Source organism: Chinchilla lanigera, unplaced genomic scaffold (assembly GCF_000276665.1).
Source record: "Chinchilla lanigera isolate Chin_1 unplaced genomic scaffold, ChiLan1.0 scaffold00015, whole genome shotgun sequence".
Taxonomy (NCBI): Eukaryota; Metazoa; Chordata; class Mammalia; order Rodentia; family Chinchillidae; genus Chinchilla; species Chinchilla lanigera.
The window spans coordinates 20,697,651-20,716,062 of record NW_004955416.1 but is presented as its reverse complement, the minus strand read 5'-3'; the positions used below and the strand labels follow the sequence as shown (position 1 = coordinate 20,716,062).

The 18,412-nt window shown below is 51.3% G+C and overlaps 1 protein-coding gene across 1 annotated transcript in view; it reads right to left on the bottom strand.

The window, feature by feature from the left end:
* Positions 1–18,412, bottom strand: part of St8sia2 (ST8 alpha-N-acetyl-neuraminide alpha-2,8-sialyltransferase 2) — a 66,325-nt gene extending 47,913 nt beyond the window's left edge. The window contains exon 1 of the mRNA XM_005381598.2: positions 18,255–18,412. Within this exon, the coding sequence (XP_005381655.1) occupies positions 18,255–18,352 (98 nt within the window). The 5' untranslated portion in view covers positions 18,353–18,412. The remainder of the gene's footprint in view (positions 1–18,254) is intronic.

The window sequence follows — 18,412 nt, the reverse complement described above, 5'->3', positions numbered from 1 at the left end:
CCCCCTCTGACTTCATGCCTGTGCCCTCCTCCTAGGGGGTTCTGGCCCCGTGTTTTGAAAGTTGCCAGCAGATTTAGACAGGAAATTAAGCTTGCAGCAGAAGGCTGGGAGGTTGCTTTGTGTTCTGAACACCCACAGGTGACAGGCACAAAGATGGAGTGAACAGGGAGCCCCTCCCTGGCTTTTCCTGTTGCCTTGAGTATCAGCACAGACTCCTAGGCCGGCTGGGGCCAGGAGGGGATAGCAAAGGCAGAAAGGCCTTTTGGGCCGCAGGGAGGGTGAAGAGATGGGGGCTTTGGAGTGTGCCCTGGGGGCAATAGATCAAATGTCATTGGGGGCTTCACAGGAAGGGTGCCTCAGAGCCTCTGCCCCTCCTCTCTTCTCCCACCATCAATTTCCTGTGTAAAATTTCAAGAAAGAAGGCTTGAGGGGAGCCCGGGGTGGGGAGCCTGACTTTCTTTGGGGTTTAGAATCATCAGAGCCAAGGAGAATTCTTGGTTTGCTGACTTCCCCACATGAGCACAGTGGATGGGGGAGATTTGATCCTGCTTCCCTGGACAGATCAAATCCTCTGGTAAAACACTCCAGCACCTGAGGGGCTTCACTGGGGCACATTCAGAACCCATAGAGCTTTGGGCCATCGTGGGCAGAGGACCACCTGACCAAGGAGCTAAAGAGAGGCGATCCAGCCCCTCCGTCTTCCTGATAGAAATGCTTCTTTGACACAACACTGTGAAAGAAATGAGGTAGCAGAAAAGAACATGCGCTTTGGTGTGATCCCTGGGGCAACCTTAAGTAGCAGAGTTTGCAAGGCGAAGTTTCCTCACCCTTTAAAATGAGTAAACTGTGAAGAGTGAGAGAGGTAACGACCACAGTTGTGCAGCTTGGCAGATGCTGTTCTTGTTTTATTTTTACTATTGTCCTTATTAAGACTCTTCTGAGAAGCAAGTAGTTCTACAGCTGTGCTCCTCTCCACCCTCCTTTTGTTCTAATTAGCCTGCATTTACTGAGTACCTACTGTGTGACAGGCTCTGAGCTGGGGCCACAGTGGGAAAGTAGACACACAGTGTTCAATTTGAAGGCGCTTGAAATCTAATTTGGAGACAGGAAACACACACACACACACACACACACACACACACACTGATTCCAGCAAGGAAAAGGGTTATAAATACCTGCCCATGCCTTGGGTGGTACCCGGAAGAAAACACACGAGAAGCAGAGAACATGCTAGAGGGTGTCCTCAGGAGCGGGCAGGGACAGGCTGTTTTAAGAGATGGATTTGTCAGAGGCACAAAGCACTGTGGGAAAAGTCTCAGGCAGAGCTTTGCGTGGCCACGATGGGCGAATGGATTCAACACCTTTCTTTAAAACTCGATATCCTGGGCCTCCTCCGTCACAACATGGTCTCTGGGTGTTCATCTAACCTCGTCCCTCCCTACAACTGTTTGTTGGTCCTATTTCACATCAAGGTTGTGGCTTTTTCATAGAGCATCTCCCCCTTTCCTGGTCTCTCTTTGTTTCTTTCTCTCATTTTTAGAAATCCACTCTTTTGTTTGTAGAGTATTCTCCTGCTGCCTGTCTCCACCCCACCCGCTTCACCTTTCTTTTTGAACCTGTTGCAAGGCCAGTCTCTTCTCTCTAGAATCTCACTTCACCTCACTATTCTAAGGAACAGGTTTTGCAGATGTTACCAGGAACCTGCTGAGGACCAAGCCCAAGGGCCCTCGAGGGTCCTTGTCCTGAAGTGCCTGCCTGCTAGCAGCACATGCCCCTCTTGCTGCCCGCTCTGGTCTCTGTTCTCCTCTCACTGCTTTGATCACCTTTCTCTATAGCTTTTGCTACCCTGGACTCTGCTGCCAAGTCTGAGTGAAGACAGAGACCCAGGCTTTCATGCTTGGGATCTTTGCTACCATAGGAGTTTCATTTCCACTAACAGCTTCTACCGCCGTCTCCTCAAAAGTGGCTTTAGGTCTCCATCTCCAGCCCTGACTTCTCCCCTACATGTTATTCTCTTATGAATCTGTCCCCAGTTGACCACCACCTAGGTGACCATGGACCTGTTACTTCTCATCTCTGGCCTTAGTTGCTGTACCTGTAAAATAAAAGGGGCATGCGGGCTGGGGATATAGCTCAGAGGCACAAGCACCTGCCTGACAAGCACAAGGTCCTGAGTTTGATACACCGTACCAACAACAACAACAAATTAATAAAACGGAAATGGGCAGCCTGGCCTCTTAGGTCCCAGTTGGGGACTCAATGATTTGTAAAGATCTTCATTTCCACATAGCTGAACTTGCTTCTTAAAGTCATCATGTTTAAAATGAAGCTCATCCAAGGACTCTAAAGCACAGCTGTTCTTTGGCATTCCTATAGCACAAAAGCCTCAGCTGCCTTCTCAGATGTTACTGACTGTCCCCTGTGGACTGCAATGGTGTCACCCCTTTTCTGTAACCATAGCTCACCAACTCGTCCTGCCCTTCCATCGATCGCACCCCTTCCAGATGCTCAGTGCTGCTCCTGTGAGTACGGGTGGTCTTCCCAGCCCTGTTCCCTCTGAGGTCCTTGCTCTTTGTCTGTACTCAGCTTTTCAAAGCACTTTAAGGGTCCCAGTTACCCACAGAAGCTCCTCCTAAGGAGTCTTGGATTGCTTTGATAATGCTTTGAAATCATACTTTGAAATGTATGGTCCTCTTCCCAGAAGAATGTTTACTATAATTCAATGGGATCACAGGTCTCCTGAAAACAACCACAGCCTCTTAAGAGGGCTCTGGACCTCAAGTTAGACCAAAGACACCATCAGATAATCTGAGTTCTTGGTCCTTGATATCTTGGTTCTGACCCTTTCTTTCACCTCAAGTCTTTCCTTGCTTTCTCCGAAAGTGCCTCTGTCATACCCAGTCCCCTCCTTGGGGCATATGTAGGGTGAACCATTAGAACCATGAACACAAAATTGTCATTTTTGCTTTCATTACATGGCAGGCTTTGCCATGGAGGTCAGGGGCTAGGCTGATGGGCCATATGCGCAAGAGATTTGTTGATGATGATTTTTCCTGGTTGCCAAAAAAAGGAATGCTTCCAAAATCACCAAACAGCTATGTTTGATAATAGCTATTCTATATCTTGCTACATGCACAGGTGTTTTTGTAAAATAGGGAACACTGAGTGCAATTTATCCATAAAACCAACCCTGTCGTAATATAGTGATTCTCTAAGTGGCATGGGTGGTGGGGACTAATGATGCTGTTGACCCCCGCCTTGCAAATGTATCAGGTGGTTCTGCTGAGATGTGAAAGTGTCAAACGCAGCACCTGGAAAGGAGCAGATGCTGAGCATGTAGTTTATCTTCTCTTCCTTTATACTGGACCTTTTCCCCCTCTTTCATATAAAGCAGGTGGTAGGTGAAAATAGACCCACACCTATTTATTGCCCTGCTCTAAAATTGTGGGGTGAGCAATTTAGCAGCACAGCAAAATGATTAGCTATTTCCGGGAAGTCTAAACTCCACTCAACAGTGAAATGTACTGGGACGGTTGCCCAGTTCTGAGGCCTCAGAGCTAGAGAAGGCCAAGGGGTTCATCTAGACTAGTTTTCATAGATGGGAAATTGAGGCACAGAGAGCTATGTGCCTGCCTTTCAGGCAGTGGCTCATTGGTGGCTAGTCCACAACCAAAGCTCAGACCACCAACCTCTCCCCTGCAGACACATTCCTCATTGTCGCGCAAGATCTTCTCTCCCACCAGACCAGTCTCCTTGAGCACTTGCCCGTGCTGTGTCCGGCTTTGCAAGCCACCTGTAGCATAGAACCTGTGAGCACTGGTATAAAGTGAATCTGACACATTTTGGTCCTACAGCTCTTTGAAGATAGCAAAATGTTCCCTGTTCCAGGCACCAGGGACCAGGAACCAGGGACCAGGGAGTGATCCTGACACTTTCCTCCAGGGGCACTGGGAGTGACGGCTGTTTCCACACTCAGTCAGGAAGAGCTTGGCTCTCTCAGCAGACTGGCTCAGGGAACACTGCTGGTTTTGCTGAAATGTTGCATCTGAGAGATAGTTATTGAGCATTTACAGTGTTGGGTATACAGAGATGAACAGGATGGAATTGGATCCTTCACTCATGGTGAACCATCCAGTGGAAGATGGGAAAAAAAAAAGAATGAGAACAAAAATACACTGCAACCTCCTCCAGACAGAACGAGGTTAATCTCTGCCTATTTCCACGAGAGAAAATAAAACAGCGCTATACAATGGGACTCTGATGAAGACTAAAAATCTAAAAGTCAACACGTTTTACTCTATTTTATCTCAATTGATCTCAACTCCCAAATGTTTGAGCTTCAAAAGGTAAGATTAGGTACCAGCAAGACAGCCAGACCAGCATTGATTTAAAAACCCTCTCCCATGCTCCAGGATCGAGGAGGCAGCAGACCCTTATTAATCTGCTTGTTATCAGGGAGATCTCAGTCTGCCAGGAGCCAGCTCGCCTGATTCCCAAGTCTGGCCACATCCCTCTGGTCTTCTGGGTTCTGTGTATAAAGCCTGTGCAGTACCATGAATCAGGCTGCTAAAAATACTTCCTTAAACAGTGGTGTATTAATCACTCTTCCATTGCTGGGACGAAGTATTTGACACATACCACTTCAAGGAGAAAGAGTCTATTTTGGCTCATTCACGATTTGAGAAGTTCCAATCCACGGTTGGCTGGTTCCAAGGCCAAAACATGAGGGAGGGGTTGTTCACTCCATTAGCTGCTGGAGGCCCACTGAGCAAGGAAAAGCCACGAGGAAGTGGGCAGGGATCAGACACCGTCTCCAAGGTTGTGCCCTCATGCCCCACCCAGATCCAGCCAAGAGTTTGGTTTACTAATCTTCTAGGCATCTCTCAAACCAGCCGCACTGACAATCACGAGCAACTATCTCAGGTGAGCTGGTCTTTCTTTACGGAACAGGGAAGGAGGGGAGGGAGCTTTATCTATGAATGACATAGACCTCAGTGGATTTCAAATCAGACAGTTGCAGGAAAGGCACAACACCTTTCCACGCCTCTCTCCTTTGGTCATGGAAAGAAGGGTGCAAATGATTCCAGAATAGAGGTGACAAGTGACTTTCTGCGCCTCCCTCAAGAAACTAACTCCTACCCCTTCTTTCCCTGCCTTCATTTCCTGGTTTTCCTAAAGAGCACCCACTCTGCCAGGCACTGTGCAAGGAGTGGCATAAAGGTGGCCAACGGGGCACAAATTTGAAGGGGTCCTGGCTCTTGGTGAGGCACAATCTAGCAGGCAGGAAAGGTGCCAAGGACAAAGTGACGCCCAAGAGAGGCAGAATGCTCCAGAAGAAGGTAAGACAGGGTGAGATCTGGTGGTGTTGCAGGGGCGGAAGGTTGAGGGAGGGGTTCTTCATTTTTAGTCTTCATCAGAGTCCCATTGTATAGCGCTGTTTTATTTTCTCTCGTGGAAATAGGCAGAGATTAGCCTCATTCTGTCTGGAGGAGGTTGCAGTGTATTTTTGTTCTCATTCTTTTTTTTCCCCATCTTCCACTGGATGGTTCGCCATGAGTGAAGGATCCATTTCCATCCTGTTCATCTCTGTATACCCAACACTGTAAATGCTCAATAACTATTTCTCAGATGCAACATTTCAGCAAAACCAGCAGTGTTCCCTGAGTCAGTCTGCATGGGATCTGCATCACCTTTCCTCTTAATAGGACCACCCTCTCCCAGAGAAGTGATGGTGCACACCATTTAAATCATCCACGAGATTGTCGCACTGAAGGCGTTTTTTCAGAGTGTGTTGAGCAATTTTCCAAATATGGTAATAAACCCTTTCTGGGACTAGTCACCTTCTGGAGGAGAAGCTCATTCACCCGCTATTGAAGTTGTGCAAGGACTTGCCACAGCTTTGTTACCATCAGGCGGATAATGGCCTTGGCAAAGGAGTAGGGCTGGCTTTTCATTTCACAACCTTCATTCATTTTCCGAGTCTACCTTCATATGTTTTGCTCACCTGACTTCATTGACTTAATACTTGTATTTAAATTGACGCACTTAAAAACTTAAATGGATCTATCACTGAAGCCATCTTTATATCACTACTCTAAATAGAACACCAATATCCTTTGCCCCAAATAGAAGGTGATAGCAAGAATAAATACAATTAGGTTCTTGGCTGTGAGGCTGCCCTGTCTTTATGTGGAAGAGCAGATGGGTTTTAAAAGGTTCCCCTATGCTTGCCCCCCACTTTCCCTAGAGGCCTCCCCTCTTAATTCCTCCACTTTTTAGAGCTGACGGGGGACTTGGGGATGAGACTGCATCCAGGAGGGCCACCAGATCTGCTCAGGAAGCCCTGGGACTCAGCGAAACGCTTTCTGTCTGTGCCAACTGCGAAGGGAGGCCATTTGCCGTGTGAATGATCACAGCCTCGCCAGGCTCGCGAAGGGCTCAGGGACACAGCTGAGGACAGCTTTGCTGTCAGCTCCCCGGAAACATCCATGAGATATGTCAAAGCCATTTCCGGTAGTGCTGCAGTCTCCTTAGCCTCACTGAAAAAAGCCATGTAGCCCTTGGTTAAAATTTCTCCTTGCCTCACCTCATGGATGCTCATGTCCTCATTTGGAAGGATGAAGGGAGGGAAGCAGGCTGCTTCACTGGCTAAACCCCAGGCACCGAGGAACACAGCCAACTAGACCCTGACAATCTTTGGGTCCTTTTTCTGTGTTTGTGAAGCAGTTACTCTACTGGAGTCTTGGTTTACCTGTGCATGAAATGGGCTTTTCTGGCTTTTAAAATAATATATATGAACTAATACAGTATATGAAGAGCTCCTGGTGCATACTTGGGAATTCCACAAATGGCTTTAATAAGAATTATTGTTCATTTTTCATTTGAGACCATGCACTGGGCAGTGGAGCTATATAGACAAATTTCCCCTGGTGAGAAGGGGCAGGGTCCCTCCTAAGCCAGGAGCAGTGGAGAGGCCAGGAAAAATACTTATAGCTGTATGACTCCATCATTTACCTACGGGCTGTGTTCTGCCGAGTGTACTGCTAGGCGATTTGGTCATGTGAACATCAGAGTGTACTCAGCCACCTTGATGGTGTAGCCTGCTACACACTGATGCCAAACGCTACAGCTGACTGTACCAGGCCCACCAACCTGAACAGTGCATTAGTGAATACGGTAAGCAGTGGCACACAAGGGGAAGTGTTTGTATCTCTAACATAGAAAAGGTACAGTAGAAATACTAACTGATAAGAATTTCTCGGCACTGTTGTCATCTTAGTGTCTGGGGTTGGCTAAACTGTCCTTATGCAAGAGCACAAGGGTATTTCCACCAGCAGAGTGTGCATGCTCATTGCCTGGGGTGAAACCATGCACCGTTAGATTTCACAGACCTGAGGTTCAGCACGTCTACCAAAGCTCCCGGATGATGCCTGTGTGGCTGGTCTGAGGACCACACTTTCAGTAAGAAGGTTCTAAGTATGGTGGTTTCCAAAGTATGGCTGTCAGAAGGCCTAGCAGTATCAGTCTCACCAGGAATTTGGCCAAAAGGCCAATTCTCAGGCCCCAGAACACTCTGGGGTGGGGCCCTGCGGCCTGTACTTAATCATCCTGGGAGGCGATTCTGATGTCAGGTGTGAGTTCCGTTAGGGATGCCTGCCAGATGCCGCAGCACCTGCTCAGCCCTGCTTTCCCATGCTCTGGGGCTGGAGCCTGGAAGGAAGGAGACAGCTGGAGCCTGGCTTTGCCCAGCCTTGCAGGATTTCGCTTTTTGGATCAGCATTTTGAGACTCTCCTTTTGGACTCACCCTTGAGCCCAAAACACAGTTTTGGTTTTGAGGCTTCTCTGCAGGTAACTAGAAAAGGGACAGTGGGAACTGGACCTGGGAGGGCAGGACCAGGGCAGTCGCAGTCTCAGCATTCCCCCTCCTCCCCTTCGCTCTGTGCTGTCCATGGCGTAGGTCTTTCAGACCTCACGGGTCCTTCCCTGAGTGTAGACAGCAGGCAACCCAGGCCTGACAACATGATCACGGAGAGTACGCGTTTGCACCTTCCACGGTCCAAAGTTCCAGGTGCCAAGTGTCTGGGCCACTTCCAGCAAGTGAGTGAGCGAGCGTATGCAAACAGACTGGCAGCACAGTAATGCGCGTCTCTGTCCTCCCGCCTCATCTCCCTCCACCCGCTCCCTACCATGCTTTTTGGCACCATATTATTTCTTAAATTAAATAATACTCACTTTAATGCTGCTTTGTTAAAAGCACAACTGCGCTCTGAAAATAAATCAACACGTCTTGAGCACCTGCCAGGCCTTCTTCTGGCTGCTTTCATTTGTGTGTGTATTCAAAAAATTGTGGCGAGATACCCATAACATGGAGCCTCCCGCCTTAAATATCTGTAAGTGTGCTCCTCAGGGATGTGAACGCACGCGCGCCGTGCAGCCAGCGCCACCACCATCCATCCCCAGAGCTCATGCATCTTGCAGAACTGAAACTACATTCACTAAGCAGAACGACCCGCCCCCCACACCCCTGACACCTGACACTTCTGTCTCAGAGGACTGACGACTCCAGGTGCCACGTGCACCCAGAACCATGTATCATCTGTCTGGCTCATCTCGATTAGCATCATGTCCTCGGGGTTGCCCGTGCTGTAGCATGTGCCAGAATGTCCTTCCTTTTTAAAGCTGAATACTATTCCCCTGCATGTACAGGCCACCATGTGTTTATCCATTCATCTGTCGGTGGATGGATGCCCCATGATTTGGCTGTAGGGAATAATGCAGCTTCCAGCATGGTTATAAACTATCTAGTTGAGTCTCTGCTTTCTAACTTTTTGGCTATATACCCAGAAATGGGATGGCTGGATAACTGGTAATTCATTCCATGTTATATTTTTTGAAGAACAATCTTACTGTTTCTGGAGTAGCTGCACCCTTTTACATTTGTGTGTAATCAGTTGTATGTAATCCTCAGAACGCTGTGAGTTGGAGACCATTAACCCATCCTACAGATTAGGAAACTGAGACTCAGCAAGGTGAGGACACCTGCCTGAGTTCATACAGGTCATATGTGTTTCCCCAGGGGCTATGCAGACAGCAGCTGCTTCTGTTCCAGATGGCCCACTGGCCCACAGCCTGAGCAGTGAGTATAGCTCAGGGACAACTTTGTCCTTATGAGTAGAAGTAAGGCTGCAGGTGACAGCTGGAAGATGTACATGGAGTCATTCTGGCACAGCTGGGTGTTAGAGCCAGGGAGGGGGCAGCGTTGGCCGGTTGGGGTCAGAGCTGCTCCACCACAGAGGCTGGCCTCACCAGTTTTTCCTTGGGGGACAGTGCACCCAGTCCCCACCAGAGCACCCGGGGGATTTCCTTTCTTTGCTTCTGCTGGCAACTAAACATTTTGATTAGGGCACAGTTTGGCACCATCCAGAATCCATCTGAGTCAAGTCCTAAATGCAGGGGAACTCAGAGGTGCAACAGGAAGGAGTTTGCTGCTTGCAGGACCAGAACACACAGAAGTCGCCAGCCCTATCACTTTACCAACTCATTTTTGCCAGACGTCTTCCACCTTCATGATTTAAGCGATGCTGGCATTTATCAAGCAAGGTGTGAACCAGCCCTGGTATCCTTTCTCTGACTGCAGCCAAAGTTCTTTTCTAGAAACTGGAGATGGAGAAACCCAATAGCACATAGTCACGCCTCGTGGGCAGAGTCCAGGTGTGTCTGTCCCTTCCTCGGTGTCATGGAAATGTGGCGTCCAATGACAATGTCTGCCCTTGTGTTGGGGGAGTGTGCCTCCGGAGTCTTCTCCATGGCCTCAAAAGTTCCCAGCATCTCTGTACAGCCTTGCATGGCACAGGAGGTGGAACAGAGTTGGGAAGGGCCAGGGAGGAGGCTGGAGGTAAAGCAAAAACCTGAGGTACATACACGTAGCCCAGAGCTGGTGGGGTGTGCGCAGGAAAGCCTGGCTGCAGTCCCTGCTCTGCCTTTACTAGCTGTGTGACCTTAGCAAGTGCTGGGACCTCGCTGAGCCTCCACTTCCTCTTCAGCAAATGGGCAAAGAGTGTGGTCGGGAGGGTTGAGTGAGATGATGGATGTGAGCTCTGGGTAGACGGCTCAGCTCCTAGGAAACGGGGCTCCCTGGGGTGAATTGTCTCCCTGCATGAAGCCCGTCCCCTTCTGAAGGCATGTCTGTCTCCCTCCTTCCCTTTCCCTTCTTTTCTTCTCCTTCCTCCCTTCCTCCCTCCCTCCCTCCCTTCCTTCCTTCCTTCCTTCCTTCCTTCCTTCCTTCCTTCCTTCCTTCCTTCCTTCCTTCCTTCCTTCCTTCCTTCCTCCCTTCCTCCCTTCCTCCCTTCCTTCCTTCCTTCCCTCCTTCCTCACCAGGCCCCACCAGCCTAGGGAAGCAGACAGCACAAGTCCTTCTGTTTTGCCCCAGAAGAAAATGCCTCAACCATGTGCATGGTTTTTCTCTTCTCTCCATGTCTGTGTCTTTCTCCTAATGAGATGGCCAAACAACTGTCACACTCCAGTGCTTTCTGTGCAGCCCTGCCGCAGGCCAGGAGGCACCTGGAGGAGAGGGGCAGAGGGGGGCAGAGGGGGGCAGAGGCAGTGCCCCCCACCCTACATTAAGGCTTTTTGGACCTGGCATTTCCAAATTGTACCGATCTGTTTGGCTGCCACATCCCACGGTGGCCTGGGCTCTGACATGCTGTCCCCGAGTGTCCTTCAGGTTTGTTACCTCCTTGCTTTCTCCCACAGACTCCTGCATATTTTCCTCACTGGGTATCATTTAATATATCATATCTGGATTGTTCTTCCTGTTCTCTGGAGCCTGGGTTCAAATACCAGCTCTGCACCTTCCAAGCCAGTGTAACTTCAGCCAGGCTGTTTAACTGCTCTGTACCTCAGTTTCCTCATCTGCAAAATAGGGATGAAAACAACCTGGACCTCATTAGACTGTGGGGAGGCCTGCGGGGGTGAAATTTGCTAAAGTACTTAGGATATGACTGGGCAGTGGGCATATTCTAAGTACTTTAGCAAATTTCATTGCTGCAGTACATTTCACACAGGAAAATGCCCCTGCTGTGATTCTCTGAAGGTATCAGCCTCCATGGGGCAGGGACTGTGTGTGGGGCACACTGTGCTTGCTAAGTCATACCTCAGTGTACTTTGAAGACCCAGACCCCAGGATGTTAGTAACTTTCCCCAAACCTAGGGCATGGGCATCAGCATGACCAACCTCTTTGGCCAAGGAAGAGCGTTACAGGTGCCTTCTGCTACCACCCTCTTTTTAAATAGAGGGACCTCTTAATCTTAGAAGGACATCTTAGTCTTCGAAAGAAAAAGGAACATCACTTCAGCACATGGAAGAGTTCTCAGGCAATGCAGATGGCAACTTGAAACTAACGGAACTGTCCTTAGCTCACTGTGCTCTTTCTCCTTTTCTTTCTTTGCTTTCTTCTTCTGGATTGACACCTATCTGCACATCAGTATTTGGGGACCATGGACCTGGGGATTGTTTCAACCTCCAGCTATCGACTAAGAGGCAACAGGAGGAGGAACTGCAGCGTGAACCTTCGAAAGGGACCAGGAAGCAGAGCCCAGTGCCTCTGGATTCCTCCAATAATGAGAAGGTGCCGGGAAAGCACCTGAGAGAGACAGCGTCACTCTCACAGGGGGCAGTTTTGGAACTCAAGTAAGCAGACACCCGTGCAGCAAGGCGGGATGCTGGACTTCCATGGGGGAGGCACCTGGACCCCAGGAGCTCACGGGTGTGCTTGGGAGGAGCCAGAGCTGCCAGTGTGTAGTACAGACATGCGTCATGTCCGGTAGAGCCATCCTCTCCACACCACCGCCAACTGGAAGTCAGTGACAGCTGAGGTTGAGGAAACGCTGGGGCTAACAGGTCCCGTCAGGACACCAGGCAGCTTCTGAGGCAGTGACGAATTGCAGGCGACTGGGGAGAATTTAAAACCAGCCCAGCTGCCACCCAGGGGAGTGACTAATCTCAACACTTAAGGACCAGCCCCAGCACCAGAGAGAAGGCAAGCTGGCCCCAGACCGGCACTCAGTCAGCCACAGGGGACGTGCCGCACCGCAGCAGGAGACAGCCACCTGACTCACCCGGGTGGTGGCATGCATGTTCCTGTGCACCCTGCCATCTGCCTGTCTGTCTCGTGTTTGCTTGAAGCAGCAGGGAGAGCTGCTTCTGGGAGCTTACCTAGGACCTGCACAGCTGCTCCAGCCTGGAGCAGTACCATTTCCTAGACTGACCAGTGTCTCAAATAAAAAGACCACTTTGGAGCGCTCTGTGAGGGGCACACTGGAGACAATACACACACCCCCAAGGGCCCTCACATTTCTTACACTCACCATGTCTCCAACCCTCCCATTCCCACATCCGTTCTGGGAACCAGGGCCCTTGGGAGCAAACAGCTGGCCCATGTCCTGGTGGTACAGGACGCTGTCTCAGTGTTGGTATAGGAGTCCCCTAGGGTGGCAATGACGGAGCGGGCCAGGGTAGGGCAGCCACAGTGGCACTCTGGGCAGTGAAGGGTGAGGAGAAGCTTCGAGTCTGGACTGTGCCTCTTTGCTTTTTATCTGAACTGGCAGTGAGCAGTCACCCTGGTCCTCCAGTTTCACAAGCTAGAAAGGGGCTTTTATTCCCATTGGCCTGCTCCCCAACACCGTGAGCCAATGAACAGTGTCACAGCCAGGCTGTGCCTTCCATGTCGGATACACGGGAAAAGCAGTGGTCTGAAGGCCAAGCCGAGGGGTGTTCACTGTTATCTGAAGACCTTGGACTTTGTAGGAGCGGAGAGACTCACACTGCTTACTTTTGCTACACCATAGCCCAAGCGCATTCATTCAGAAAATACTCTATGGACTTCATTGTGTAAACCACATACTTATGACCAGGGGCCAGGGTGGAGGGATAAGTAAAACGTAATTGTGGACTCTGTCTCCATAGCATGCTGGCATAATGGGACCCTGAGGGTGCACAGAGGGTCAACTAACCCACACTGAGAAGGGGTAGGGCCTGGCAATGCGGGACCAGGGTGATGATACCAGATTTCGGCCTTGAAGGAAGAGATAGCACACCCAGGGGGAGAGAAAGACTAGAGATGGGGCAGGAGCAGCAGGAAAGATAGCTTGATGGTGTGTGTGTGTGTTTTCCAGGAAAGAGAACCAGCACATGCAAAGGCACTGAGGTATGATATCAGGGTCCAATTTACAGAGCTGTAAGCAACACAGAATGGCTTGAGCCCACAGAGACTGGAGAGGGAGGGAAGGGCTAGGTCACGCATGTCTTTGTATCCCTTGCTAAAAGCAAAGAAAGCTTTGCTAGAGTTGTACTCTCTCTGAAAAATATTTATAATTTGCAATTTGCAACAACACTCCCAATTTGTAAAACCTCAACAATTTTAAAACGCAGCAGCCCTGCTTTGCAAGGGGGAAAGAGGCTCTGAGCGCTGAATTGGTTTCTAGGATGGAAATCTATTTACAATTTAAATTCGATGCTAGGAACAGTTGGCAACAGCGACTTGGAGCAACTGAGTTAAAACCAGACCTCCTCTTTTTTATCCTCTGGTCGTGTTTATACTTGAGTGACATATACCAAGATGAGGGAGAAAAATGAACTTTTTCCCCAATAAAAAACTTGCATCACTTTGAGCGAACATATATTCTCCCTACAAGGTGCCCAGACTGCCACTGGTCAAGGCCACCTTCTTTCTTATCCACCTTGCCTCCCTCTCAACTGGTGGCAGTAGCTGCTGCCTGCTCACCGATCCGGGGGTGGCTGATGTAGGAGCTAGTCCCTTTCTGCTTCTCACTTTCCCAGACAAGGCTTCATGCTTGGCAGGGTCCTGGCCATGGATTCTGACTGGTCAGAGGTCCGCTCCAACAGACTGGTGCCAGAAAGGGACCAGCTGTTAGACAGCTGTACGGTTGGGAGCCTGAATGCCCAACTGCACAGGGTATAGTGGGGAGGAAGGTCCATACAACTGACCTGAGAATCAGCCTTGCAATGTGATGGGAGCTTCTCCTCCAGAAGATTTAGGCCAGTGCTCCACCTGTGAGCCTGGGATGCTCATACTCATAGCAGGCTAGCATTAGCATGGCACCGAACTTGGCGGGACTAGAGGGATACCTTGGGGGGATGAGTCCTGAGTCTCTCTTCACTCCACTTCATTCAGTTTTTCTCATTCTAAGTAACTGGGAGATATAAGCTCTCGACCATCCTGCTAGCTTGACAGCTCCTCTGAATCATTTCCTTCCTGGGCTGCTTAATTCCTTTTTCATTGTCAGGAGAATGGGCTTTGGCCTCCGTAGGCTGAGGTTAAGCACTTGCAGGTCACATAACCTCTTTAGTTCTCAGTTTCCTTATCAATAAACTGGGGATAGCAACACTACCAGCTTAGAGGGGTTGGTGAGGATTCACTGAAGGACGCTATGAGTAATTATCACAGTGCCTGGCACAGGGGCTCAACACACAGTAGTTCTTGGCAGGCCTGGTATGTGGCCACGAGGAGGAACATCTCTGTAATATCTCTGAAGAACCTGAGGTAGTGCTTGGCTCCCGGCAGGCACTCAGTTCATGCTCACCATCACTGACATCTTCATCATTGTCACGACTGCTATTATTATCACTGGCTGCTTATTTCTTCTTTAACTAGAGCTCTGTAGCCCTTTCTTGATGACAATAGTTCATTTGGGCACAAGGGCATTGGGTTACAAAAGAGAAGACCTGCACAACCTGTCCCACTTATAACCAGCCAGGGCGTGATCCTGGATAAGTGATGTTATGTCTCAGAGTAAATTAACCCAAATTGATAACAGGAGGGCAGATTCTGGAACCCTTCCTGTCCTAAGAGTTTATGAGTCTTAGTCTTTTCTAAAGACAAAATGTATGACCAGTGTCAGACTTGGGAAGGATATTCATCTAGCACACATACAATTTTGTTTTTTCAAGTACTGGGAATTGAACCCAGAGAGCCCTGAGCTATATCTTCAACCTTTTACAAAGTTTCTTTATTTTGAGACAGGTCTCTCACTAAGTTGCCCAGGGGGGCTTTGAACTTGCGTCCTTCCTGTCTCAGCCTGCTGAGGAGCTGGGATTCCAGGCATGCGGCATCATGACCAGCCCAATAGACATTTACTGAATCCATTCTGTGTGTCCATTCTGGGGATGCAGTAAGCATGCCAGACACCTGCCTCATGGAGGTTACACTCCAGACTAAAGCTCAAGGGACAACCAGAAGAGTTCTGCTTACACCTGGGACCAACAGGTTTTAAAACTTGGGCGGCTGCATGAGTTGAGCATGGAGTTCAAACAAAGCCCCTTCCAGTTTCTGATTTAGATTTCCATGTGCTCCTTGGCTGCCAGGCAGGACTCTCTGGGTGTCCCACAGAGAATCTGTCTTCCTATATTTCCTTTCCTCACTCAGCCTGAGCTGCATGGGAGCAAGAGAGTCAGAAACGGAACTCTGAAAATAAAATAGCTTAGGAAAAGAGATGTGTCTCAAGCAAAACCCTCAAGAAAAGTCTGGCGTTCACCACGCAGCATCTGATTCCTTGGGCAGGACAGGACCTCGGAGGCCACCACAACAAAAGCCTCATTTTCTAAGAAAGGGAATCGAGGGCTTCAGAAAAGTGGACCTCAGTTTTATTCCTGCAGACAATACATGTGTGATTTGCTTTCTACTTCAGCTTCCCATTTCCTCGTCCTTCCACCATTTACCCCCAAAGTGGTCCCTCCACCCTTCCTTCCTGCCTAACAGGTCACAGGGTCCCTCTGTCTGTGGTCTCCTGGAAATAGCCAGCCTTTTACAGAAGCACTGTCCTCTCCCAGGGCTGATGCTGGCAGGGAATCTGGGATCCTGCCTAGCTCCAGGTTGGAGCAGGATGGAGAACAGTGGGCAGGGCAGGTGTGAGGGCACCAGGGTAGACAGACAGGGAGGACAACAGAGCTCTCTTGCCACCCCTCGCTGGCCTCTGTGCCAGGGAACTTACAGATGCAGGCCTGGCTACTCAAGGTTGGGGTGCTGGCAGGGATTAAGTGAGTGACTACATGTTAAAACCTTATTTGTAAGTAGCTAGAAGGTGCCTGTGGGGTTCTCATCCTCTGCCCCACATCTTTCCTCCCCCAGCCATGGCAAATCCTAGGTACATTTCCTTTCCTCTGGGTGAAAGAGAAGTGGGGCTCACTTTGGGTGGGACTGGAGAGTTGGTCTTGATCTATCCCATGGCATTTAGGGTACCGGCCCAAGATCACCCTGACAGAAGGTGGTGTTCCCAGGTCTGGGTGGTGACAGGTCAACTCCAGGGTCAGCCTGAAGACCAGAGGCAGAGGGAAGGCAGATGCCAAAGCTCCCCTGCTTGGTCTAGGATCAGCCCAGGCAGAGGCAGTGTAAAAAGAATAGGAACCCCTCTCGCATCTCTGGGGCCCAAGTGGAACAGCTTGATGTGGGGAGTGGAGGCTTCAAAAGCATGTGGTAGGAAAATGCAATACATGCCAAATGATCTCCTGATTGCACTTCAAAAATTCAAAGTTCCTGGCATTTAGCAAAAGTTCAGGGAACGGAGGAGCTAGGGATACCTGTACGAAAGCATTGCTTGCATTTTTATGGCAGAACAATCGGCAGCTGTTGGTCCCTCCCCCAAGCATCCTCAAAGGTCAGCAAATGATGTGGACCTGTCCAGCGCACCTCTGGGGAAGGCCTCCGCGCAGCGTCCCTGTCCGCTGGGGCTTGCCTTCTCCTCTCCTCTCTGACCCAGGAGTCCCAGGCGAGGAGCAGAGAAAAGTAGCCTGTTTCTCTGGCTCTGCATGGGAGCCGTGGCACTTTGCATATTAAGTCTACCACATTTCTGAAAGTTTTCCGAGCTTTTGGGGAAACCGAGGACATGGAGGAGTAAGCGGCCGAGAGTGGGATTCCAGAGGCACAACAGAGGCCACCGAAGGAATTGTGGGGTGGCAGAGGTGGGCAAGGGCAGGGGGAACAGGAGAGAGCAGAAAGTGGCGCCTGCCCCCAGGTCACGGTCCTTAGGTCCTGGGCATCCTGGGCTCAGGACGGCTTCTCCTTTTCCAGGGGCTTAACAGAGTGGCGGGTCCTCAGTGCGCACTGGTGATGAATGAAATGGCAAGGGGACAAAGGAGGGGCGCGCTAGGCTCGGGACACACACAAGGCGTTCGGCTCCGCGCTGATCCCACAGGGGAAGGGACCTCTGGGAAGCTTCTGAGAAAGCACCTTCGGCTTGTCAGGCCTCCCCAGAACCCTCCCTGTCTCCCCGCACCCGTCCACCGCCTCCGGAGGTTCCAAAGAGGGACTGGGCTCCGCATTTGAGGCAGTGGGGTGGGGCAAGAGATCAGCCTCGGGGACTCTGGGCGGAGGGGTGCGTCCCGCGCTGCAAGTGCGAACCCGGGGAAGTCCGGAGCCGGAGGAACTGGAGGTCGCGGTCCCGCCCAGCCTCTGGAGAGATCCGGAGAACCTGGGGGGGCTATCGCGCTCCGGAGGGCCCGAGCCCACTGGGCGGGGGCACAGACTTTCCCGAAACGTCTCCGTCTCTGCGCAGCGAGCGCGCGGCAACCCGGGATCGCCCCGGCCGTTGAGGGTTGGCCGCGTCCGGCCCGGGGGCAGGCTGGGTCTCCCTCCGGCGCGGCGCGCCCCGCCTCCCGCGGAGCCGGTCCCCATACCCGAGCACGGGCAGGCGGGAGGCGTGTATGTCGTGTGCCCGTGTACGGGGGCATTACCCTTCCCGGGAGCTCGCGCACAGCCCTAGTCCTGTGCTTCGGCTCGGGGATCCCCTCCCCCCGCTCAGAGATCCCCGCGCTCCCCCTGCCCACTTTGCCAAGGCGAGAAAGCGGCCGAGCAGGAGACAAAGAAACTCCTGCTTCCCTCCACGCTCGGCCCCTCCGCCCGCCTGAGACACTCCCCGGCGCCCTCCCTCGACCCCGGCCACACTGTACTCCGACCCCCGGAGAAGGGGATCGGGTGGGCGAGTCCGCTCCCCGGCGTGGGGCGGCTGGGGGCTGCCGAGCACCCCGCCCAGGAACACCCACGGCAGCCGCGCCTCCACCACCTCCCCCAAACCGTCCCGGGTCCCTGGCATCGCCACCGCCAGTCCAAACCGTCCCCCTCCTCTCCACCAAGAGCCAGGGGGGCGCGGTGCACACAAAGCGAGCGTGGGGGGGCAGAGCACGGGTGCAAAGGGGGATCCCGGCAGGGTTCGTGGCCGGAGCCCGGGCGCAGCTATTTACCCGATTTCTTCTTCGATCTCGGAGATGTCTGCGAAGATGAGGAAGACCACCAGCAGCGTGAGCGCGGCCAGCATCCAGCTCCGGAACTGCAGCTGCATGGTGGGCTGGAGCCCGCCGGGACCCGCGCGGGCCGGCGGAGGAGCGGGGCTGGAGGGCGC